At 37.8% G+C, this 25,328-nt stretch overlaps 1 protein-coding gene across 1 annotated transcript in view; it reads left to right on the top strand.

The window, feature by feature from the left end:
• Positions 1 to 25,328, top strand: part of ubr3 (ubiquitin protein ligase E3 component n-recognin 3) — a 74,768-nt gene that overhangs the window by 45,266 nt on the left and 4,174 nt on the right. The window contains exons 36-49 of the mRNA XM_016276290.1: positions 64 to 197; positions 630 to 740; positions 1,576 to 1,776; positions 2,063 to 2,199; positions 4,012 to 4,097; positions 10,385 to 10,490; positions 12,020 to 12,120; positions 14,836 to 14,960; positions 15,395 to 15,506; positions 18,819 to 18,825; positions 23,117 to 23,231; positions 23,344 to 23,520; positions 24,221 to 24,430; positions 24,519 to 24,658. Of these exons, the coding sequence (XP_016131776.1) occupies positions 64 to 197; positions 630 to 740; positions 1,576 to 1,776; positions 2,063 to 2,199; positions 4,012 to 4,097; positions 10,385 to 10,490; positions 12,020 to 12,120; positions 14,836 to 14,960; positions 15,395 to 15,506; positions 18,819 to 18,825; positions 23,117 to 23,231; positions 23,344 to 23,520; positions 24,221 to 24,430; positions 24,519 to 24,658 (1,762 nt within the window). The remainder of the gene's footprint in view (positions 1 to 63; positions 198 to 629; positions 741 to 1,575; positions 1,777 to 2,062; positions 2,200 to 4,011; positions 4,098 to 10,384; positions 10,491 to 12,019; positions 12,121 to 14,835; positions 14,961 to 15,394; positions 15,507 to 18,818; positions 18,826 to 23,116; positions 23,232 to 23,343; positions 23,521 to 24,220; positions 24,431 to 24,518; positions 24,659 to 25,328) is intronic.

Genomic DNA, 25,328 nt, shown 5'->3' with positions numbered 1-25,328 from the left:
TGATGGCAGCTAATTAGCATAAGATTGCCATTTCTAAAGAGTGTGTATGTGTGTGTGTTTCAGTGTTGGGGCACCGTTGTCGTAGTGACACACCAAAGCGATTGCCTACTACGGATGAGGAACATATCTACCCCGAGGACACGTGCGGAGCGACCCATGATGTTAGGCTGTCCCTTATGCAACGCTACTTTAAAGATGTGCGTGCCATATATAAACACTCATGTTTACAATAATTATACAATAAACCACAAGAGGCCAATGCATTACAGTGATGTTACCACGGTTAAGGGTTTTTGGGCACCGTGTGACACCGTAAAATCACTGTCTCATGTGTCTTATTGCTTTTATAAAAGGAACAATTAGAATAAACAATTCTTCTGCTAGGTGTAATGGAGCCCATTATCCCAAGTGTAGATAGTTTGCAGCTGCCGCATTAATATTAAATTCAGCTGTGCCATCAAAAGTGTGCGCATATCAGCTATTTTACAGCAGCTTTGAACATTCTTATTGTACATTATCCTCTCCTTGAAAACTAAAGCTTTAGAGCTTAATAGATCTAATCAAAATCGAATGTTATCTCTTTTATTAGCTCATGAGTGAAGTTAGTTCTTCTTTTTTTCATTTCCCAGAGTTCCTGTTTGCAGTCTGTGTCTGTTGGCTGGGACGGGGGTGTGTATGTGCAGACGTGCGGCCACACCCTACATATAGACTGTCACAAGTCCTACATGGAGTCCTTACGGGTGAGAATCCACCAGCTCTTTATACTGAAGACTGTGCTGTAAAAAGCTTTAACTTATCAAGCGATTCATCATTTGGAAGAGTTCTAGAAGTCATGCACTTGTGCACTGCCTCCAATCCAATAGCCTCCCTAGCATTTAAACGCTCTTAATTGATTTAACCTAACAGATAATCCTAGAATCATTCATGCAGCTTTCTAATATAAAGTGGCTTCTGATTTAGAGTCTGTCAGGACTGGAGTTTGACTCCCCCGTCAAAGGGATGTTCAGTATTCACCGTTCACACACTCTGTCAGCTGCATTGCAAACCTCAATTCATCATTCATCATCATATTAAAATGTCCCACAAGACCTGAGCCTCGTGAACCACAGACTCCAGATGAGAGGAACTGCCATCATTGACTGTTATACATAAAGACTGTCAATTTAATTCTGATTATGCCTTGTATTGTTACATTTTGTTGATGCACAAGCCGGTTGGTTCCACAGTGCTTTGCACCATGTACAAATCCACAATATTTTGAGACTATTAGTTGAGACTCCGCTCTGTTTTGTCATTAGAGGTTCATCCACCACTGTTTCTTCTCAGCTGAACCTTTCAGGGAAGCATTGTGCTTATGCTAATAAGGGCGGTCTCCCATCACCATCTGCTTAATAACCTGTAACATGAGCAGACATTGATGTTCAGAGCGAGAGAGGGGGTTTGAGCGGGGCTGTCCTTTCAGCTGTAGAGTTATCAGCACTTTAGTCTCAGCCTCAGGCGACAAAGCCAATGCATATTGGTGCATATTGGCCTGTTTTTGCTTAAAATGAACCTGTCATATTTGTTTGTTTTCAGAATGATCAGGTCCTTCAGGGGTTCTCTGTGGATAAAGGCGAGTTCACCTGTCCGCTGTGTCGTCAGTTCGCCAACAGTGTTTTGCCCTGTCGTCCTGGGCGTGGGATGGAGACGGGCACCTGGCACACGCCCAGTAACAAGAGCATGTCCACACTGGTGAAGGAAGTGGAAGACCTTCAGGAACAGCTGGGCATTTTCCCAGTAAGAGCCAGCCTAAAGCAGAGAGATCCCATACTGGTATTTATTAGAGCGCACTCCCCTCTCCTCTTTTCTGTTCTGTGCTTCTCATCCCTCCATCCTGATTCAGAGTAAGAACTCTTGGTGCCACTCACCTCCATGTGATCCTTCATGCCCCGCCAAATGTTGCTGTGGTTTAACTTCTCATAACACAAAATCTCAAGCCAGTGTCATAGACAGTCATGTCAGGCCTTTAAACTCTGCTCTGAAAAACACAGAGGCCTTCACAGAGTGTTTTTTTCTCTCCCAGATGGAGTCCAATCTGAGTAAAGAGATGGAATCTGTTATAAAGGACATTAAAAGCACCACACAGAAAAAATACATGGATTATGGGAAGAACCCAGGGTCACCTGACAATGACTTCCTGTTCATGTACTCCGTGGCCAGGTAAGAAAGAGCCATGAAATGCAGTGTTTGTTTGTTTAATATAAGCTTAAATGTTCTCTTCATGTGTGGCATTAGACAAAAAGTTCAACCCATTTCCTGGAGGAAGAGTGTGTTTGTGAATGTCTATTATATTCAGCAGCATTGAAAGAGGATTGACTGATGTTTACCTGCTCGGATAGTCTGTTCTCAGATCAGTGGTTTTGCCGCATGGGTTTATTGAATACTATTTCCTTAAATCATTTTTGTTTTATTTGTGTGTTTGTGTGTGTGTGTGTCCTTCCCCGGTCTTGTACTTTTTGTCCATTAGGATTTTTCATTAATTCATTAATTATTTCTTTCTTCGGTTTTTTTTTGTTTGTTTGTTTTCAAATTCATTGTTCATTCTTTTTTCTTTTTTCACTCTTTGAATCTTTCTTTCGTTTTTTTCACCCTTTGAATCTTTCGTTTGTTTGTTTTTGAATTCTTTCCTATATGCCTGCCTTCCATTCTTTTTGTTTGTTTCTGCTGTTCGGTGTTTAGAGGGCTTGTTCTTCCCCTTGTTCTTTGCTCTTGTCTTTTTTCTTTTGTTTGTTTGTTCTTTTATTTACTTTTTTGTTTATTGTTTTCTCTTTATTCCATTTGTTCTCGCATTTACTCTCATTCTTTATTTTCAATGTTCCATCCTTCCTTTCGTTTGTTTTTTGTTTATTTTTCTTCTATCTTTCATTCTGTGTTAGTGTCATTGTTGGTGTTTTATATATATATATACAGTGGGTACGGAAAGTATTCAGACCCCCTTAAATTTTTCACTCTTTATATATTATTATTCTGGTTCTAGTTTTGTGTGCTCAGTCGTGATTCATTTGTTTTCTTTATGTCTTTGTGGTTTTGTCTGGCTGTATCTGATCACATTGTACTGGATGATGGTGTCTTTGTTTAGTCTGTTGACTTCATGATGACAGTTCAGTGATTGCAGGCTGTCCACCTGCTGCCACTCCAGCATCTATAGTTCTGTCCTGTCTTTAGCAGGACGATGATTCTCAGGCCATTAGCCCCTCCACATCTCTCTTTCCTCCGTCTGTCTGTGTCTGTGAGCAGCTGTCTCACTCTCACTTATCAATGGCAGCCAGGTGGAAGCACGCACCAGTGCATTATCTATGTGAAAATGGCTGTTTCATTCCTTTTCTCCTCCCCGCTCTTTCTTCTCCTCTAGGAGGCTTTTAAGATTGTTAAGCATCTGTAAGAAACCGCATGTATGCTGTTAATTTAAAACACTTCATTTTAGTGCACAGGTTGCAATCTCACGATTTTCTGATTTCGCCACATCTCAGATGCATCTGTTTGTGTGTCTAAAGGGCATAATGTATATAATAATTACACGTTTCTGTTATTGTGTTAGTGTTTTTACTCCTATATTAGAGTAAATGATCAGTGAAAAGTTCCAGAACACTAAAAAACAAACAAACAATGAGCAATATTTTTGCTGTAGTATTTGTTAATCTGTTAATATTAGTTAATAAGAATACAACTGTTCATTGTTAGTTCATGCTAGCTCAGCATGTATAGCTCATAATAATGTACTAGTAAATGTTGACATTAACATGAACTTATATTAATAAATTCTTTAGAAGTGTTTTTCATTGATGGTTATATTAGGTTTCAGGAAAAGTGTTCCTAGATCATTGAACCTGTTGATAATTTTGTACAGAGCTGGTCTTGTTCACATGCTGATTTTTTCTTAGTCAGATTTCAAAACTGGAACTATTTTAAAAAGATTAAATTGCACATTAAGTTCTCTCTCTCTCTCTCTCTCTCTCTCTCTCTCTCTCTCTGGAAAAATCTGGAGTTAGAGTTGGTTCATCGTGGGGGGAATCTATGCAGTGGGGGGGCCAGTGCTGCTGCCAAACGCTCCTGTCTCAGTAAGGATCTCTTTCTTCCTCTGTTTTCTTAAGTATAATATCTGTTTGTGTTTTTATTCATTTTTTAAATACATTATAAACTGTGAGCAGTGTAATGATGCCATGATAATGATTCAATTTCAGATATTTTTTGAGAGAATATTTAGATATCTACTGGTTATTCTACTAGGTCATTTTGAGATTTTCAGCATCTAACTAGGCCCTATAGCAGGGGTGGCCAACGTCTGTCTAGTGACCCTTAGACCTTGATTAGCTGGTTCAGGTGTGTTTGATTAGGGTTGGAGCTTCTCCAGGACCCACGTTAGCCACCCCTGCCCTATAGGCAAATGATTTTAAGTCCAAATCCACATCAGCATTATTAGTAGATAACAAATATTTGGTTTATTTAGCCAAATTACAACCAAAATGCTCTTTATATATCACATCAGCCATATTAATCAACCACTAGTTTTGAACTTGCTACAGTTTTAGTCTCAGGAGTAATCTGAAGTTAATTGTCTTCAATTCGGTGTTCAAGCACATAATGAGCTGCAAGCTAAAGGCTGTAGCATTGAACCTTAACTGCTACACCACACCACCCCAAATGAAATTTCCCTGTCGAAGAACTGAACCCTGGTTGTCCATGTGGACTACTGTCCATGATTCAAGTGTGAGGCGTCTGTTCAGATTGTTCAGGAATGCCATTCTTCTGGGATGATGCATTATGGATGATTGCATTTGTATTCTGATAGACTGCTGTTGGTGAATTTTTGCTGTTGAGACCAGTCAATCAACGCACATCCACACACTGGCTCTGTATAAATGAGTTTAGTCCTTGAGCTCGCTTAAAACAAATCTTGACACTCAAGCACAGCTGAAGAGATTTCACACTCCAGCAATGCAGCTATTTTCTGAGCTTCATTAAACCCACATCCACAGAGGGCCAGATTTACTCCGTCTCAGTACATTAGAGATCAGATCAGCTAGAGAACAAGAAAATAGAAAGTATGGACAAAGAAAGGGAAAGTGAGTGTCGCTTGCCCTGTGCAAAACTTACCACCATAGTGCTAGGATTGGGAGTGGTTACTAGGATGCCGTTGTTTTGGGGTTTTTGTTTGATTTGGTTTTGTTTGGTGTTTGGTTTATTTTTTCTCTCTCTCTTTTTGGTTTTGTTTGGTTTTGTTTCTGGTTTTGCTTGGTGTTTTGTTTGTTTGTTTTTTTTGGTGTTTGGTGTTTGGTTTGTGCTTTTGTTTTGTTTCTGGTTTTGTTTTTTTGGTGTTTGGTTTTGTTTGTGAGTTTCTGGTTTTGCTTGGTTTGTTTCTGGTTTTGTTTTTTTGGTGTTTGGTTTTGTTTGGGATTTGTTTGGTTTTGTTTCTGGTTTTGCTTGGTGTTTTGTTTTTGTTTTTTTGGTGTTTGGTTTTGTTTGGTGTTTGGTTTGTGCTTTTGTTTTGTTTCTGTTTTGTTTTTTTGGTGTTTGGTTTTGTTTGGGATTTGTTTGGTTTTGTTTCTGGTTTTGCTTGGTGTTTTTTTTTTGGTGTTTGTTTTGTGCTTCTGTTTTGTTTCTGTTTTGTTTTGTTTGGTGTTTGGTTTGTGGTTTGGTTTGTTTGTTTTTTTGGTGTTTGGTTTGTGCTTTTGTTTTGTTTCTGTTTTGTTTTTTTGGTGTTTGGTTTTGTTTGGGATTTGTTTGGTTTTGTTTCTGGTTTTGCTTGGTGTTTTTTTTTGGTGTTTGTTTTGTGCTTTTGTTTTGTTTCTGTTTTGTTTTGTTTGGTGTTTGGTTTGTGGTTTTGTTTGTTTGTTTTTTTGGTGTTTGGTTTTGTTTCTGGTTTTGCTTGGTGTTTTGTTTTTGTTTTTTTGGTGTTTGGTTTTGTTTGGTGTTTGGTTTGTGCTTTTGTTTTGTTTCTGGTTTTGTTTGTTTGGTTTTGTTTGGGATTTGTTTGGTTTTGTTTCTGGTTTTGCTTGGTGTTTTGTTTGTTTTTTTTTGGTGTTTGTTTTGTGGTTTTGTTTTGTTTTGTTTCTGTTTTGTTTTTTTTGGTGTTTGGTTTGTGCTTTTGTTTTGTTTGGTTTTGTTTCTGGTTTTGTTTGTTTGTTTTTTTGGTATTTGGTTTTGTTTGTTTGTTTGTTTGGTTGGTTTTGTTTCTGGTTTTGCTTGGTGTTTTTTTGTTTTGTTATTTGGGTTTGTTTGGTGTTTGGTTTGATTTTTTTTTATTTTAATTTTTTTGGGTTTTTTTTGTTTTTTTTTTTTTTTTTTTTTGTTTTTTTTTTTTTTTTTTTTTTTTTTTTTTGGTGTTTGGTTTGTGCTTTTGTTTTGTTTTGTTTTGTTTCTGTTTTGTTTTTTTTTGGTGTTTGGTGTTTGGTTTGTGCTTTTGTTTTGTTTGGTTTTGTTTCTGGTTTTGTTTGTTTGTTTTTTTGGTGTTTGGTTTTGTTTGTTTGTTTGTTTGGTTGGTTTTGTTTCTGGTTTTGCTTGGTGTTTTTTTTTGTTTTGTTATTTGGTTTTGTTTGGTGTTTGGTTTGATTTTTTTTTATTTTAATTTTTTTGCTGTTTGATTTTTGATTTTGATTTTGTTTCTGGTTTTGCTTGGTGTTTTTTTGTTTTGTTATTTGGGTTTGTTTGGTGTTTGGTTTGATTTTTTTTTATTTTAATTTTTTTGCTGTTTGATTTTTGATTTTGATTTTGTTTCTGGTTTTGTTTGGTTTGGATTTTGTTTTTTGTTTGTTTTTTTTAAGCATGTTATGCAGGGGCATGTTACATGACAGTGTTTAATAGTTAAATTCAGTGAATTGTTCATATGTTAGTGGCTGGTATAAAGTAGTTGCCTTCCAGAATGACTCTGACTTACGTACTACTGCTGTCAGATTTGCCATCAGATGTCCTGTATTTAGTCATAGTGATTCTGGGTTGTATTTAGGAAAATTTGAATGTCAGTTGATGTTAATTCTTTCTCTGGATGTTAGTGTAGATTGGATGACATTCACTTTTGCCTTTCAGACACCGGAGTCTCTTTCTGGCTTGTGTTTGATGTCTATGTGTGATTGATGGCATGTGAATGGGGGCAAGTATGCACACTGTAATCACAGGTGGGTGGAGATGGAAGATCAATATGGAGATGGAGAGTGTGTGAGGATGGGGGTGGTGGGGAGACGTGGGCGATAAATAGAGCGATGCAGAAATCTCCGTTTTGGCTGTCCGTCTACATGATAAAGTTGTTGCAAAGTGGATGGAAGCAAGAGGATGGAGGATTGGAATGAATATCTGGAGATCTCTCGCACTTCCATGTGCCATCATGACTGAGGTTTAGAGAGCATTCATGTTCTTGTAACAGAACAGAATGCAAATGGATTTGTATCATCCAAACTTGTTGCTAGTTGTCCAAGACATCGTTTTGAGGGAAGGAGTTGGACCAGTCATATGTAAATTAAACATAATTATAGTTTTAGTCCTGCCTTTTATGGTCATTTTTGATAGTTTAACTGTTGAATAAGCATGTGCATCAACTGGAACAGCCTGAAAATGCTTTTCAGCATGTTTGATATGAAAATAAATGTATAATACCATTTTGATTTTTTTTCTTTTGCTGATACATTTTTATTGCTGAAATATTGAAACATTTTCTTTGGACACTCCCAACGACATCTCAAGATATACCAAGATGGTAAGCTGATTTGCTGAATTGACCATTTTGAAGAAATGTAGAATAACTATTACTCCAGTATAGTTATTATAAATTCAATAGCCCTTACTCCAGTCTTCAGTGTCACATGATCCTTCAGAAATCATTCTAATATGCCGATTTGCTGCTCAAGAAACATTTATTTTTATTATCAATGTTGAAAGCAGTTTTATAAATAAACTCTTTGGAGCTTTCCGTAGAGCTTCGTATTTAAATGTTTTATTTTTTTAATGATTACATTAAATTCATCAAAACTGACTGTAAGACATTCACAAAAAAATGTTTCAAATAAATGCTGTTTTTGTGAAGTCTTTATTCAAAGAATTCTAAAAACAATGCATCACCTGTATCTGTTTTTTGCTTGTTTGTTTGTTTTTTCAAAAAAACTGCACAACTGCTTCAACATTAATAATAATAAGACATGTTCCTTGAGCATCAGATTTCTGAAGGATCATGTGACACTGAAGACTGGAGTAATGATGCTGAAAATCCAGATTTGATCACAGGAATACATTACATTTTTAAACGCATTTAAATAGAAAACAGTAGTTTTAAATCGTAATAATATTTCACTTTTTTTGATCAAATAAATGAATTGAATTATTTACTAAATTATACAGACCCCAAGATTCTAAACTGTAGTGTATATGGAGTATATATTTTATTATCAATGTTGAAAGCAGTTGTGCCGCTTAATATTTTTGTGAAAACGTCGATACTTTTTTTTCAAGATTCTTTGATGAATAGAAAGTTTAAAAGAACAGCAAATCTTTTGCAACATTATGAAAGTCTTTACTGTCACTGTTGATCAATTAAATGCATCCTTGCTCAATAAGTATTCATTTCGTTAAAAGATCTTATTGACCACAAACAGTAGTGTATATTGAAGTTGACACTCATGCTCATGGTGTTGAGACGCTGTAAAACATTGAGGTGAAAAGCAACAGCTAAAGGCATCTTTTGACACATGTAAATGGGCCGAGACATTAAAAAAATAGTGCAGTCATAATGCAAAAGTGCTCTTCTGTGTAAACGTTCTTCTCACATCCCCTCACATTGCTGTTTCTGTGAAGGGTTTTGTTGAAAATTTCAATTCACACTCAATCAACCAATACGTTTTTCTAAGCTGTTTCCCCTCATATTTTTATTAAAAATGCTTTGAATGAAGGAATAATTTTATCCAGTCTTAGTTACCTATAGGTGGTGATATTGCTTTATCCATGAGTCTGTAGATGAGCCAGCATCTTATATGTGGCTGGTGTTTTGCTTCTGGTAATAATGCACATCTGGTATCCTGTCTGCACTAAGAATCCACGCAGCCTGTAAAAGCACACAAGTTTGAAATGCATCACGTCTTTCATTGCATTCAGAGGAGATGAAATTAGTTTAAAAGCTGAAACTGTGTAAAATGACATTAGAAATGCAATGTCAGTTGTTATTTTATTGTGTAAGTCGCATGACGTTGCAGTCATACACTAGTACATTAGATGCACTGCTCACAGAAATAGGTTAATAAGCTTTGCTTTTTAAAGTGGTAATGTGTGTGTGTGTGTGTCTATAAGTTTCAGTCTGTCTCTAGGATCTCTTAGGCATGTTGGAAATAGAAAAATAAAATACTGTTTGCTGCATACTGCATAATATACAGTATACTGTTAATATATGCCTTCGTATTATGAATTGATAATTGATCGTTTTATTAGCATGCTACAATGCAAGCATATGACTATACTGTATTGCATGTGTAATGTACTCAGTTGTGTCATGTTGTAATCTCAAAATGGACTCTTAAGCATTTTTATCCAATTTTGTGTTGATGTCTTTAAAATTTGTGGCTTTGGAAATTGTCAAGTCAAGCATATTACATTCATAATATTTAAACTTATTGGTAGCTGAAAGAATAATCAAATTATCCACAGTTCATCAAAATATTATAAATAAACTCTTTGGAGCTTTCTGTAGAGCTTCGTATTTACATTTTGTATTTTTTGTAATGATTACATTAAATTCATCAAAACTGACAGTAAAACATTCACAAAAAAATGTTTCAAAAACTGCACAACTGCTTCAACATTAATAATAATAAGACGTTCCTTGAGCATCAGATTTCTGAAGGATCATGTGACACTGAAGACTGGAGTAATGATGCTGAAAATCCAGATTTGATCACAGGAATACATTACATTTTTAAACGCATTTAAATAGAAAACAGTAGTTTTAAATCGTAATAATATTTCACTTTTTTTGATCAAATAAATGAATTGAATTATTTACTAAATTATACAGACCCCAAGATTCTAAACTGTAGTGTATATGGAGTATATATTGCAGAAACCTTATGAGCTCTGTTGTAATCTGTCTGCTGAGGTAAAGTTGCAGGTTTATCAGGATTTGGTTCTGAAGCCCCCTGCTGCTGGTGTCAGGTGGGTTTGTGAGCTGCAGGTAGGGGGCAGCAGTGATCCTCTGCCACTGGTCTGGACACAGCGTTGACGGCATTGATCAGTGTGTAAAAGGACAGGTTTTCATGAGGTCTGATATCTGTCACATCCTCCTACACACCTGGAGGCTCTACGCAAACTCCGTCATGTTGCACACACTAACACTGGTGTGTGTGTGTGTGTGTGTGTTCTCTGTGTGTTTCAGATCAGCTGTTTCATGTGCTGGCCATGCACATGCGTCTCTACAGCATAGATTCAGCATACAACCCCTGGACCAGACTCACACAGAGCACGCACAGCAGAGACAATGAGTGAGCACACACAACACAACACAACTTTTTATAAAATATAAATTGCTAAACTCGGTGTAGAACTGCACTACCCATAATCCTGAACAGAGATCCAGCAATCAGAGATGCTGCTGTAATTATGGAAATTAAATTGTTGGCAAAAGAACTTCCCGTTCACACAATGAAAGTATCCTTACAAAAAGTATTTGATTACGTCTTTAATTGATTTTCCGTACATTTCTGCCATATGTACATTAACTGACAGTCACCACTGATAAGCATCAGTATCTGAATATTTAAAAATTAACTTAAATATACAAACACACACACATATACTATGTAATCAATAGTTTTATATTCGTTGTTCGCAATGTTTCGCAAAAACTGTGAGAGCAGAGTAGTGTGGTCCACAAACAGATGACTCTGATGAGGCAGTTCTTCTAACAAATCGGTTAAAAAGACATGTTGACATTTAATAATTTAAAGATACACATGCACCCTTAAGTGCTTTGTTGTATTTTGGTATTTAAAAGAAAAAAAAAGAATAAAAAACAGAAGGCAAGAAGATTCTACTCTTAACTGGCTTTTTATGTTGAGTCTCTGCTGCTGCATCTTTTTGAGAGAGAGAGAGACTTGCACAAATGGGGTTTCCATAGATACCAATAACTACTGCATCTAGTAAATTATGGTGTGCAGCACTACATTTCATGAGTACTACGCTTTATTTTGAGGGTTTATGGCTGTGTGGAGGTTACCGCTCACCGCGCCTCCTGTTTAAAAGGCACTTAACACTCTCGGGCTAGTTAAATGGCCTCATTTCTCCTGCGTTGGGGCAGTAAGACAGGGTTTTCACCTGTGCGTCTCTTAGGACTGTTGGACGGGCTGGACTCAGATGGGAGACAGCTGTGTCTATAAATACCTTGTTAGAGTCTTTTGAAGGAAAACTCTGTCACTAGAACCCTCGGGTGCTTTAGCAGCACTATTAATTTAGCCATTTGAATAAAACCACTGCTGTCCCTGCTTCTGCCTGCCTCTAATCACTTATCTAGCACAAAAGACCATGTGTTTTTATTATATGAGAGGTAGTTTTTGGACCGTAAAGCCATTCTTGATATGTTTGGATGCCATTGTCAATTTTATTTGTGTATGTTTGAGTGTGTGTCCAAACGCCTTTGGGGCGTGAATTCTGCTCAAATGGACAGCACATCAAAAAAATTGTCTTCTAAATAAATATTTGCTCAAAGAATATTTTCTTTTTAATTGCAATCTTGGGTTTATGTAACCTGCCCCCACCTACTGTACATTTACAGTAAAATTCCATTGAAAGAACTCTACAGTAATTAGTCCCGTTCTTACATAATGATTTCAGTTGTGCTGCCGTGGGTAAGATAGATGTGAAAGTATTGTCTGTAGATCACAATATCATGCATGCAAGTTAAAAAAATGCTGTGTATACTGTATACTGCTCTTTTTTTGGTAGTGGTCATGTTCTCTGTGTTTCTGAAGCGTTTAGTGTAGTATTGTTGAATGATTGTGTGTTTTGTGTGCAGGTGCTGTGATGATGAACGTCCTGAGGTGCCCATGCTCTTCAGAGACGTCCCATCCCTCCTCATCATCTTCATCCTTACCATGCCTCAGCCTTTAGGCAAAGGTAATGCAACCGAACTCACACCCATAATTTTTCAGGACTCACAACCGCATTCTCGGGAAAACCTGTGCTGGGTGAACGGAACTGGACTCTTTGGACTCTTGTTGTGTCAGAAAATGATAAGACTTTAAAGGTGGGGTAAGCGATTTTTCTAAAACGCTTTAGAAAACTGATTCGGGTCGAATTGCAAAACAAACTTGTAGCCAATCAGCATTAAGGGGCGTGTCTACTCATGATGTGGAGAAAGCGTTCAGTGCACGGGACGGACATTAGCGAGATAAGCGACAGAAAGATAGAGATGGCGGATAAAAAACAAAAGAGGAAAACGTCTGCGGAACAAATAAAAGAAGGCTTAAGGCAAGAAGTAGGACCCGTGTAAATATCGGATCAGCTTTCCAGCGCTGGAGAGAACTCAAGGAGCGGAAGGCCTGCGATCGGACGCTGAGGTTGCTTTGTTTCTTCTCGATAGGTGAGTAACACCGTGTCTGCGCCGCAACAGCTAAAGTCTGTCTAGTACACTGGACACGACAAAGCGACCGCTGAAAATCATCTGAAATCTGTGTCAATACGTCATGAATAGAACGCAGCAGCAGTTTTCTGTCGGGGATTTGTCGTGTCGTGCCGCGCCGCATCCAGTGTAGACCATAGATATGTATATATATCTATGGTGTAGACAGCATCACTGATTATAATGAGTTCTCGCGCCGCACCACTCGCGTCCGGTGTAGACACGGTGTAAGATTGGTTTTGCTTTGTTTCACAGAACTAATCCGTTGCCTGGGTTGCGTACGTATGTGTGGGGCAGAGCTATCAAAATAGGGGCGAGACCCTTGTGGGGTAGAGGCGTGTTTGTTTTGGTGATTTCAAATGTCAACATTGGCTACCAGAAATCGCTTACCCCACCTTTAAGTTTTGTGGACGTCGCCATCTTTGATATTATTTTGGTCACTGTTGCTATGGTAACTGGTATGGAAATCGGACTTGACTCCCGTTGCACGTTCACACAGACAGTATTCGAGACGCTGCTGTGTGAACGGGACATTTCGAGACTCACACCTGTAAGTAAATGCGGTTGTCAATCCCAAACACTGACAGTGTGTCTGTTTAATCTGCCACAGTAACCTGATGCCTTTAAAGTATCTTCAGTTGGGAACTTTTCTCAGCAAATACTGATATGCTTTCAATTTGATTGGCATAAATTATCGCACATTTTAATCAATTGAAAGCTCTACTGCATGCAGAAGGGATGTTTAGTAAAAGTAAAATCTTTCGTAGTCTCTGTATAGCACTGTTTAATTATTGTAGAAACTCCAATATGTGTTTTCTAGAACATATATCAATGCATCAGTGACTCGGGTGCACTTCTGAGCTTTCAAAGGCAATTAAAAAGTACATTTAAATTTAAAGTCTGTAAAGGCCACGACTGTCATTTGATTGATCACTGATCATTGATTGGCTCTCAAATAAGCATCATGTGTTTCGTGGTTGTGAGCAAGGGATCGATTCGAGTCCATCAGTCTGAAGACACAACACAATAAAGCTTGTATTAGAACAGAAACGGGCTGTGCATGTGTTAATTTTGTGCTGTCACAATGACACTGGTGTTTGTGTGTGTGAGGTGTCATTGTCTCTGGTGAGGAATGTTAATGGTGTGTGAGTGTGTGTGTTTCTCTCATCACACAACTGGTCCTAACACCTGCTACATGCACACAAGGCCTAATTACCCTCTCCAAAAAAATCAAATGTCCATTTTTTTTTTTTTGGTCTACAGTCACATAATAGATTTTTGTGTCGTAACAAAAGATCCATGGTTCTCTTGAAAGCTCTAGGGTCTATAGAGCTCTTTGAGTGAGTGTCTCTGTGTGTTATGTAACCTTTGAGTTACGAGTCCGACTCTCTAACCATTAGGCCACGACTTCCCCCAATTCAAGGATATAATTTAATAATATTATTTTTCATTATTCAAGGATATAACCAACATTTTTACATTTGGGGAGGCCAAAGTGCGTGCTATAGGGGGGAAAAAAAGTTTTCTGATTTCTGAAGGATCATGTGACACTGAAGACTAGAGTAATGATGCTCAAAATTCAGCTTTGCGTCAGCAATAAATGACGTTTTAATAGAAAACTGTTTTTTTTACAATATTGCTGTTTTACTGTATTTTTAATAATGTAGCCTTGGTGAGACTACAGAAACATTAAATTCACGTCACATTAAATATGCTGAGTGTAAGGTAAACTTCAAATCTTTTATGAGGAAGTTTCATTGCCAGTGACTGAGATTACACAAGATTTTATGTCACTTATGTCAAAGTACAGCTTTTGCAGATAAATTAAACCGTAGTGGTTTAGGTTAAAAACATTAAGTTCATAAAGTTACACAAAGAACTTCCAAACACTGGTATAAATAAATTATTCTAGCGTTCCTGCCGCTCAAACAGTGGAGCAATGCAACGACAAGGTCATGGGTTCAGTTCCCACGGATGAAAGTGATTGAAGGCTTGAAGTGATGAAATATGTAGCTCGAATTTGAAACAGTCATAATGTTATGTAATATGAGGGAATTTTTTTTCATCATGAAATTATTATACATAGATAAAGCAGTGTTACCACAAACATTGAAGTGAAAATCAGTTTTGATTTCATGCTGTGTTTTAAACATAAGATGCTGCATCTGGTGTTGAAGATAACCATGCTGTGTGTGTGTGTTTGTGTGCAGAGCACTTCACGTGTGTGGTGAAGGTGTTGTACAGTCTGCGGTACACACAGGCTCTGGCCGCTCTGTCCATCAGATTCAGCCGTGAGGAGAGACTCGCCTGGAGCAACACTGGAGCTGCCAAGAAGGTGCTGCCAGTAACCTACTCATCACAGCCACCAATCAAAAAGCTTTCTTAGACTTACTTCAGTCAGTTATAGCAAGCGTGTGTGTTATAATAGCTGTGGAACAGCAATATAAATTGGTTCACAATTGATGTAGATTCAGTTGATGTTTGGACGTGCGTGTGTATATTTGTATTGTTTATTATTCAAACGCTCAGTGTGTGGCTCATCTAGTCAGATTTCAAAACTAGAACTATTTTAAAAAGATTAAATTGCACATTAAGTTCTCTCTCTCTCTCACTCACTCACTTACTCTCACTCTCTCATTTAAAGTAACTGTATTTCAAAGCCTAAGTTGGGTTCAAAATTCAGTCCAGTTGGTAGAATAACAGTGATTACAGTCTGAAGGGAGAAATGTAAAACACTGCTTGCTTTAATTCATGTTGTTTCACACGCAGAACACGCCAAACTCTGACAAATCATGGGAGTCGCTCCTGGGTCACATGATCTCTGAGCTGACGAAGGCCAAAGATGTGTATGACACCAACTCTGAGGAAACACTTGTGGTGAGTCATGATCTCCAACGTCACATAGACCACAGCACAACAGAACAGTGCTGTAACACCATAATATCATAATCTTTCCTGCAGTTTAGCAGTTATTATTGAAGTACATTGCAATAATGAGTTGATCTAACAAACCATGCTAATCATTTGATTGCTTTTTAATGACTAATCTTACAAATAACATTTATTGGACAAAAATTGATTGTTGATGTTGAATTCAGCATACTAGTAACTATGAGAATATATATATATATATATATATATATATATATATATATATATATACACACACACTATGTAAATCAAATTATATTCAAATCAGTCTAAAAAACATGTTGACATTTCAACATTCAAAGATACACATGTACAAAATTGTTTTGTTGTATTTGGTATTTTATTTAAAAGACAAAAATGAATAAAAAAACAGAAGGCAGGTTCTGCTTTCACTTGCTTTTTATGCTGTCTCTGCAGCTGCATCTTTTTGAGAGGGAGAGAGACTTGCGCAAATGGGGTTTCCATAGATACCAATAACTGCTGCATCTGGCAAATTATGGTGTGCAGCACTACATTTCATGAGTGCGGCGCTTTATTTTGAGGGTTTATGGCTGTGTGGAGGTTACCGCTCGCCGCAGCTCCTGTTTAAAAGGCACTTAACACTCTCGGGCTAGTTAAATGGCCTCATTTCTCCTGCGTTGGGGCAGTAAGACAGGGTTTTCACCTGTGCGTCTCTTAGGACTGTTGGACGGGCTGGACTCAGATGGGAGACAGCTGTGTCTATAAATACCTTGTTAGAGTCTTTTGAAGGAAAACTCTGTCACTAGAACCCTCGGGTGCTTTAGCAGCACTATTAATTTAGCCATTTGAATAAAACCACTGCTGTCCCTGCTTCTGCCTGCCTCTAATCACTTATCTAGCACAAAAGACCATGTGTTTTTATTATATGAGAGGTAGTTTTTGGACCGTAAAGCCATTCTTGATATGTTTGGATGCCATTGTCAATTTTATTTGTGTATGTTTGAGTGTGTGTCCAAACGCCTTTGGGGCGTGAATTCTGCTCAAATGGACAGCACATCAAAAAAATTGTCTTCTAAATAAATATTTGCTCAAAGAATATTTTCTTTTTAATTGCAATCTTGGGTTTATGTAACCTGCCCCCACCTACTGTACATTTACAGTAAAATTCCATTGAAAGAACTCTACAGTAATTAGTCCCGTTCTTACATAATGATTTCAGTTGTGCTGCCGTGGGTAAGATAGATGTGAAAGTATTGTCTGTAGATCACAATATCATGCATGCAAGTTAAAAAAATGCTGTGTATACTGTATACTGCTCTTTTTTTGGTAGTGGTCATGTTTTCTGTGTTTCTGAAGCGTTTAGTGTAGTATTGTTGAATGATTGTGTGTTTTGTGTGCAGGTGCTGTGATGATGAACGTCCTGAGGTGCCCATGCTCTTCAGAGACGTCCCATCCCTCCTCATCATCTTCATCCTTACCATGCCTCAGCCTTTAGGCAAAGGTAATGCAACCGAACTCACACCCATAATTTTTCAGGACTCACAACCGCATTCTCGGGAAAACCTGTGCTGGGTGAACGGAACTGGACTCTTTGGACTCTTGTTGTGTCAGAAAATGATAAGACTTTAAAGGTGGGGTAAGCGATTTTTCTAAAACGCTTTAGAAAACTGATTCGGGTCGAATTGCAAAACAAACTTGTAGCCAATCAGCATTAAGGGGCGTGTCTACTCATGATGTGGAGAAAGCGTTCAGTGCACGGGACGGACATTAGCGAGATAAGCAACAGAAAGATAGAGATGGCGGATAAAAAACAAAAGAGGAAAACGTCTGCGGAACAAATAAAAGAAGGCTTAAGGCAAGAAGTAGGACCCGTGTAAATATCGGATCAGCTTTCCAGCGCTGGAGAGAACTCAAGGAGCGGAAGGCCTGCGATCGGACGCTGAGGTTGCTTTGTTTCTTCTCGATAGGTGAGTAACACCGTGTCTGCGCCGCAACAGCTAAAGTCTGTCTAGTACACTGGACACGACAAAGCGACCGCTGAAAATCATCTGAAATCTGTGTCAATACGTCATGAATAGAACGCAGCAGCAGTTTTCTGTCGGGGATTTGTCGTGTCGTGCCGCGCCGCATCCAGTGTAGACCATAGATATGTATATATATCTATGGTGTAGACAGCATCACTGATTATAATGAGTTCTCGCGCCGCACCACTCGCGTCCGGTGTAGACACGGTGTAAGATTGGTTTTGCTTTGTTTCACAGAACTAATCCGTTGCCTGGGTTGCGTACGTATGTGTGGGGCAGAGCTATCAAAATAGGGGCGAGACCCTTTTGGGGTAGAGGCGTGTTTGTTTTGGTGATTTCAAATGTCAACATTGGCTACCAGAAATCGCTTACCCCACCTTTAAGTTTTGTGGACGTCGCCATCTTTGATATTATTTTGGTCACTGTTGCTATGGTAACTGGTATGGAAATCGGACTTGACTCACGTTGCACGTTCACACAGACAGTATTCGAGACGCTGCTGTGTGAACGGGACATTTCGAGACTCACACCTGTAAGTAAATGCGGTTGTCAATCCCAAACACTGACAGTGTGTCTGTTTAATCTGCCACAGTAACCTGATGCCTTTAAAGTATCTTCAGTTGGGAACTTTTCTCAGCAAATACTGATATGCTTTCAATTTGATTGGCATAAATTATCGCACATTTTAATCAATTGAAAGCTCTACTGCATGCAGAAGGGATGTTTAGTAAAAGTAAAATCTTTCGTAGTCTCTGTATAGCACTGTTTAATTATTGTAGAAACTCCAATATGTGTTTTCTAGAACATATATCAATGCATCAGTGACTCGGGTGCACTTCTAAGCTTTCAAAGGCAATTAAAAAGTACATTTAAATTTAAAGTCTGTAAAGGCCACGACTGTCATTTGATTGATCACTGATCATTGATTGGCTCTCAAATAAGCATCATGTGTTTCGTGGTTGTGAGCAAGGGATCGATTCGAGTCCATCAGTCTGAAGACACAACACAATAAAGCTTGTATTAGAACAGAAACGGGCTGTGCATGTGTTAATTTTGTGCTGTCACAATGACACTGGTGTTTGTGTGTGTGAGGTGTCATTGTCTCTGGTGAGGAATGTTAATGGTGTGTGAGTGTGTGTGTTTCTCTCATCACACAACTGGTCCTAACACCTGCTACATGCACACAAGGCCTAATTACCCTCTCCAAAAAAATCAAATGTCCATTTTTTTTTTTTTGGTCTACAGTCACATAATAGATTTTTGTGTCGTAACAAAAGATCCATGGTTCTCTTGAAAGCTCTAGGGTCTATAGAGCTCTTTGAGTGAGTGTCTCTGTGTGTTATGTAACCTTTGAGTTACGAGTCCGACTCTCTAACCATTAGGCCACGACTTCCCCCAATTCAAGGATATAATTTAATAATATTATTTTTCATTATTCAAGGATATAACCAACATTTTTACATTTGGGGAGGCCAAAGTGCGTGCTATAGGGGGGAAAAAAAGTTTTCTGATTTCTGAAGGATCATGTGACACTGAAGACTAGAGTAATGATGCTCAAAATTCAGCTTTGCGTCAGCAATAAATGACGTTTTAATAGAAAACTGTTTTTTTTACAATATTGCTGTTTTACTGTATTTTTAATAATGTAGCCTTGGTGAGACTACAGAAACATTAAATTCACGTCACATTAAATATGCTGAGTGTAAGGTAAACTTCAAATCTTTTATGAGGAAGTTTCATTGCCAGTGACTGAGATTACACAAGATTTTATGTCACTTATGTCAAAGTACAGCTTTTGCAGATAAATTAAACCGTAGTGGTTTAGGTTAAAAACATTAAGTTCATAAAGTTACACAAAGAACTTCCAAACACTGGTATAAATAAATTATTCTAGCGTTCCTGCCGCTCAAACAGTGGAGCAATGCAACGACAAGGTCATGGGTTCAGTTCCCACGGATGAAAGTGATTGAAGGCTTGAAGTGATGAAATATGTAGCTCGAATTTGAAACAGTCATAATGTTATGTAATATGAGGGAATTTTTTTTCATCATGAAATTATTATACATAGATAAAGCAGTGTTACCACAAACATTGAAGTGAAAATCAGTTTTGATTTCATGCTGTGTTTTAAACATAAGATGCTGCATCTGGTGTTGAAGATAACCATGCTGTGTGTGTGTGTTTGTGTGCAGAGCACTTCACGTGTGTGGTGAAGGTGTTGTACAGTCTGCGGTACACACAGGCTCTGGCCGCTCTGTCCATCAGATTCAGCCGTGAGGAGAGACTCGCCTGGAGCAACACTGGAGCTGCCAAGAAGGTGCTGCCAGTGACCTACTCATCACAGCCACCAATCAAAAAGCTTTCTTAGACTTACTTCAGTCAGTTATAGCAAGCGTGTGTGTTATAATAGCTGTGGAACAGCAATATAAATTGGTTCACAATTGATGTAGATTCAGTTGATGTTTGGACGTGCGTGTGTATATTTGTATTGTTTATTATTCAAACGCTCAGTGTGTGGCTCATCTAGTCAGATTTCAAAACTAGAACTATTTTAAAAAGATTAAATTGCACATTAAGTTCTCTCTCTCTCTCACTCACTCACTTACTCTCACTCTCTCATTTAAAGTAACTGTATTTCAAAGCCTAAGTTGGGTTCAAAATTCAGTCCAGTTGGTAGAATAACAGTGATTACAGTCTGAAGGGAGAAATGTAAAACACTGCTTGCTTTAATTCATGTTGTTTCACACGCAGAACACGCCAAACTCTGACAAATCATGGGAGTCGCTCCTGGGTCACATGATCTCTGAGCTGACGAAGGCCAAAGATGTGTATGACACCAACTCTGAGGAAACACTTGTGGTGAGTCATGATCTCCAACGTCACATAGACCACAGCACAACAGAACAGTGCTGTAACACCATAATATCATAATCTTTCCTGCAGTTTAGCAGTTATTATTGAAGTACATTGCAATAATGAGTTGATCTAACAAACCATGCTAATCATTTGATTGCTTTTTAATGACTAATCTTACAAATAACATTTATTGGACAAAAATTGATTGTTGATGTTGAATTCAGCATACTAGTAACTATGAGAATATATATATATATATATATATATATATATATATATATATATACTTGATTCAACAGGTCTGGCAGTAATCAGGCCTGGGTGTGGCTAGTGAAATTTAACTCAGCTTTCTAAAATAATGTGGTTAATTGCAGTTCTTTCATGACTTAACAGGAGGGGGCAATTAATTTTTCACGTAGGGCCACGTAGGTTTGGACAGCTTTTTTCCCTTAATAAATGAAAACATAATTTAAAAACTGCATTTTGTATTTACTTGCATTATCTTTGTGTAATATTACAATTTGTTTGATGATCTGAATCTTTTAAGTGACAAATATGCAAAAAAATTAAAAAAACAGGAAGGGGGCAAAAACCTTTTCACACCACTGTATATATATATATACATACACACATACATATATATACTGTATACTAATTTATGTATTTAAATGAAGAAAAATATGTAGTCAAGTATCTAAGCGACCCATTGTTGAACTTGTCTTGCAAATATCGCATGAAACCAAACATCTTTTCACTTCACTTCTACATCTTTTCAAGTAGTAGAGAAAAAGTAGAGAAATATTTTATTGTGCAGGTAGTCAGATCTTTATTTTTTTATTTATTTTTTTATTCGATTGTCATCTCAAATCAGGATGCATTACAGTAAAACAATTTGCTTGGAACATTTTACAAATCTAAAATAAAACATTAAATTAGTTGTTTATGTGCAAGGACTATTTATGTAAAATCTACTGTTCAAAAGTTTGGGGTCGGTAAGATAAAAATTTTACTTATTATTGTCTCTTATGCTCACCAAGGCTGCATTTATCTGATCCCAGGCATTAAAGTTCCGTCGCTACGACGGATTTCCGTCAGTTCATACAGACAGTCACTTGCTTCATTCCTGAATGATTCAGCCGTTTGAACGAATCAATTGAATGAATGATTCAGTGACAAAATCAGTGACTTGCCGCCACCTGCTGGCGAATTTAGTTTCATTTTTAGTGTATAATTAGTTATTTGAATCATATTTCTGTATTCAAAATTGTATATTTAAAACATAAATCTCCACATGAATGTATGAATTTAATTGCGCTCATGCCACCTCTGAGCCTCATTAAACGTCTGGAAATGTACCTTCAAGCCACTTTTGTGTTCTTCTGTGCCACCTCTGTAGTACAAATTAATTTATTAATACAAATTTCATATGATTGGTAACTTGTCTTATTCTACATATTGTTTTAAATAAATTTTAAAAAGATTATAAACATATATGTTTTTTTAATTTGACATAGATGAAAATGATGCCATTACAAAGGTAAATAAAAATACTCCTGTAAGTCACTTTGAGTCAAATGTCAGCTCGTATTAGGAAGGCTAATTATTTTATCAGAATTTTTTATTATTGATCAGAAGGTGCTCCTAAATATTTAAATTAGGAGGACAAGCGCTCCTAATTACAAGAAGAAGAATAAACTGCTCTTAAACTGGGTGTGTGACAGGTATGGCTGAGGAATGGGGTTTGGTCGAAGAAAAAAATTGTTTTGCTTTAACCCCTGCAATATAATAATAATAATAATAGAACAAGACAAATAAGTTACCAATTATATGAAATTAGTATTAATAAATTAATTTGTACTACAGAGGTGGCACAGAAGAACACAAAAGTGGCTTGTAGGTACATTTCCAGACGTTTAATGAGGCTCAGAGGTGGCATGAGTGCAAATAAATTCATACATTCATGTGGAGATTAATGTTTTAAATATACAATTTTGAATTCAGAAATATGATTCAAATAACTGAAATTATACACTAAAATTTAAACTAAATCCGCCAGCAGGTGGCGGCAAGTCACTGATTTTGTCACTGAATCATTCATTCAATTGATTCGTTCGAACAACTGAATCATTCAGGAATGAAGCAAGTGACTGTCTGTATGAACTGACGGAAATCCGTCGTAGCGACGGAACTTAATTCCCTGTGATCAAACATTTCAGTAAAAACTGTAATTTTGTGGAATGTTATTACAATTTAAAGTTAATGTTTTCTATTTTTAATATATGTTAAAATGTAATATATTCGTGTGATGGAAAGCATCATTACTTCTCTTTTTTTTTACTCCATAATATTTTTTCTGATTTTTATTTTATTAAGATTACTTTTTGATAGAAACTTCAACGTTTATTCTAAAAAAAATAATGTGTAACAGTGTGAAAGTGCAGTTACTTTTGATCAGATAAATGCATTCTTGTTGAATAAAAGTATTAATTTCTTAAAAATACAAAAACAAATGACTTTTATGTAAAATGCTACAAGTTTAGTGACAACCAGCCAAAGAAGAGTCATTCTCTATTGCAGAGGAATCAGCAGCTCCCTGTTATTTGAGTCTGAAGCTTGTTCTGATCTCTGAGGCCTGCTGTCAGAGGACTGTATATCAGGGCTTTATCAGCAGGGAATGAGCTGTTTTTAATGATGTCTTCTCTCTGTAGTTGAGCTCCAGTGTGTGGTCTCCTCAGTCCATTGAGTTCAGCCTACAGCAGTTCTGTCTGCCCTTCCTGAGACTGTCCTGTTTACTGCAGCACCACCTTTATGGAGACGGCTTACCCGGCTGCCTGGTACACACACACACATCTGCTGTCTGCTGTTTTTATCTAAAGCTAGTTTCAAATACTACAACCCAATAATACTACAGCCCAGTTACTAACTGCCGGGTGTCTGTGGTCACAGGTGGAGGAGGAGTTCTCTCTGCTGGCCGGGTGTCTGGGTTTGTCTGGTTCTGTTCAGTGCAGTGGAGCCTCGAGCAGTGCAGCGTGTCTGGAGTGGAACCTCAATGCTTTCGATCTGATCAGTCAGTGGTGTTCAGAAGTCATCGCTCTGTCCGATACTCCCACCCAGCAGTCTGTGGTCAGTGTTTGTGTCTCCTAGGTCATGTTTCTTTGCACCCTGTCCTATTTGAAGCGTTGCTAACACCAGTGATTTAATTAGTTGTTGTATTTAATACTGTTAACCACTGTGACCTATAACCAAGCATGACCTGTGTCAATAAGCATCACATTTGATATTTAGTATACAACATTGTAGAGCAGGGTTTGAACCAATCAGATGTCATGCTGCAAAACAACTAAGACGCTAAGCTGCAAAATATCTTGGATTGTGTCACAGTCGTGGCTGATTAGGACAAGACTTTGACTAATGTTAAAAAGATTAGATTCAAGTTGGGTGGATGTTTTGCACTACCATTTTTTTTGTTTTGTTTCTCCACCATGTTAATATTTTTGGTTTAAAAATTATCACCGGGCACAATAAACACAGCAGCATTCCATAACAAACAGAACGGTTATTTTGATTTCATGGTAACTTTACAAGGTTTGTAGTTGATTCCCTAGAAAGATGTAGATTGAAAACTGAAACGTTTGTCAGGTTTGAGCATTTTGAGCATTTTGACCAGGCTGACACAGCAACATCTTTCAGTGGAAGATGGACAGAAATGAGATATTGCACCTTCACATTTTTTATAAGATGTTAAAAAGCAAAAAGATTGCTTTGACTGACAGTGAAAGGAAATTGAATTGGGCATCTGAGTGATTTTCTTGCATCTCTTCAGTCTCTATTAGGTCAGGATCCGCAGTGGGCCGCCCCTCGCCTCCTGCACCTGCCAGACAATTACAACACCATCTTCCAGTACTACCACAGGAAATCCTGCACCAGCTGCGGCAAGACCCCCAAAGACCCTGCGCTGTGCTTGGTGTGCGGCGCGTTCGTCTGTCTGAAGGGTCACTGCTGTAAACAGCAGGGCGTCTGTGAGTGTGTGCTGGTGAGTGTGTAGCAAACGCTGCAAGTTTCAGTTTGAATGATCTGTACGACTGATTATAATCAGGATTATAATGATTTTTAATCCAAAGCACTCTCAGCACTGCGGAGCAGCGACCGGTATCTTCCTCCTGATTAACGCCTCGGTCATCATTATCATCCGAGGCCATCGCTTCTGTCTGTGGGGGTCTGTGTATCTGGACGCTCATGGAGAGGAGGACAGAGACCTACGGTAAACCTCTCGCTGCTCGATTCTGCAGCTATTCTGAGGGTCCCAGTAGCCAGGGCAGAAATTAGCTTTTCCATTAAGGGGTGATGCTTCTAAGGGCAGTTTTTATAATTGCTTTATTACACGGCTCTGTGGAATACTTGATTCTGATTGGTCAGTCGCGACAGTCCAAGGTATGCTATCCCTCGATAACAACCGGTAAAAGCTAGTAACACAGGCTCATCCGGGTAACAGCAGTCGGCGCTGTACTCTTGCTTGAACTATTTTTTCTTGGTGGAAGCTTTGCGTCTGTTTAGCTAATAAAATATTAAAACTCGATTCAAAATGGTGTACAATTATTTAATTATGTCATCCTGGTATCGCGGACTCGCTCTCGTTTCATACAAACGCAGCTGCTGCCATTTTTGCTACGATTGTTTTGTACGCTGTAATGGATTATAAGAGAATTAACAAGATTTGAAAACATTTTCGTCTTAATTCTTTTATTGCCTTAATTATTTTTGTGGTGAAATGTTGTGTAATAAGTGGTGGGACTGCACCGTTTCCCTTAAATGCCCGTCTAGTTTGAGTTTGCCGCTTGCTCGCAACTGCTGTCTTCACGGAAGCTTTGCGTTCAGATATTTCAACTCAAATCAATATTTTGCGTCTAATTATTTACTTATGTGGCAAGTAG

Source organism: Sinocyclocheilus grahami, unplaced genomic scaffold, assembly GCF_001515645.1.
Source record: "Sinocyclocheilus grahami isolate Dianchi unplaced genomic scaffold, SAMN03320097.WGS_v1.1 scaffold100.1, whole genome shotgun sequence".
Taxonomy (NCBI): Eukaryota; Metazoa; Chordata; class Actinopteri; order Cypriniformes; family Cyprinidae; genus Sinocyclocheilus; species Sinocyclocheilus grahami.
This window is presented reverse-complemented; position numbering and strand designations above follow the sequence as displayed.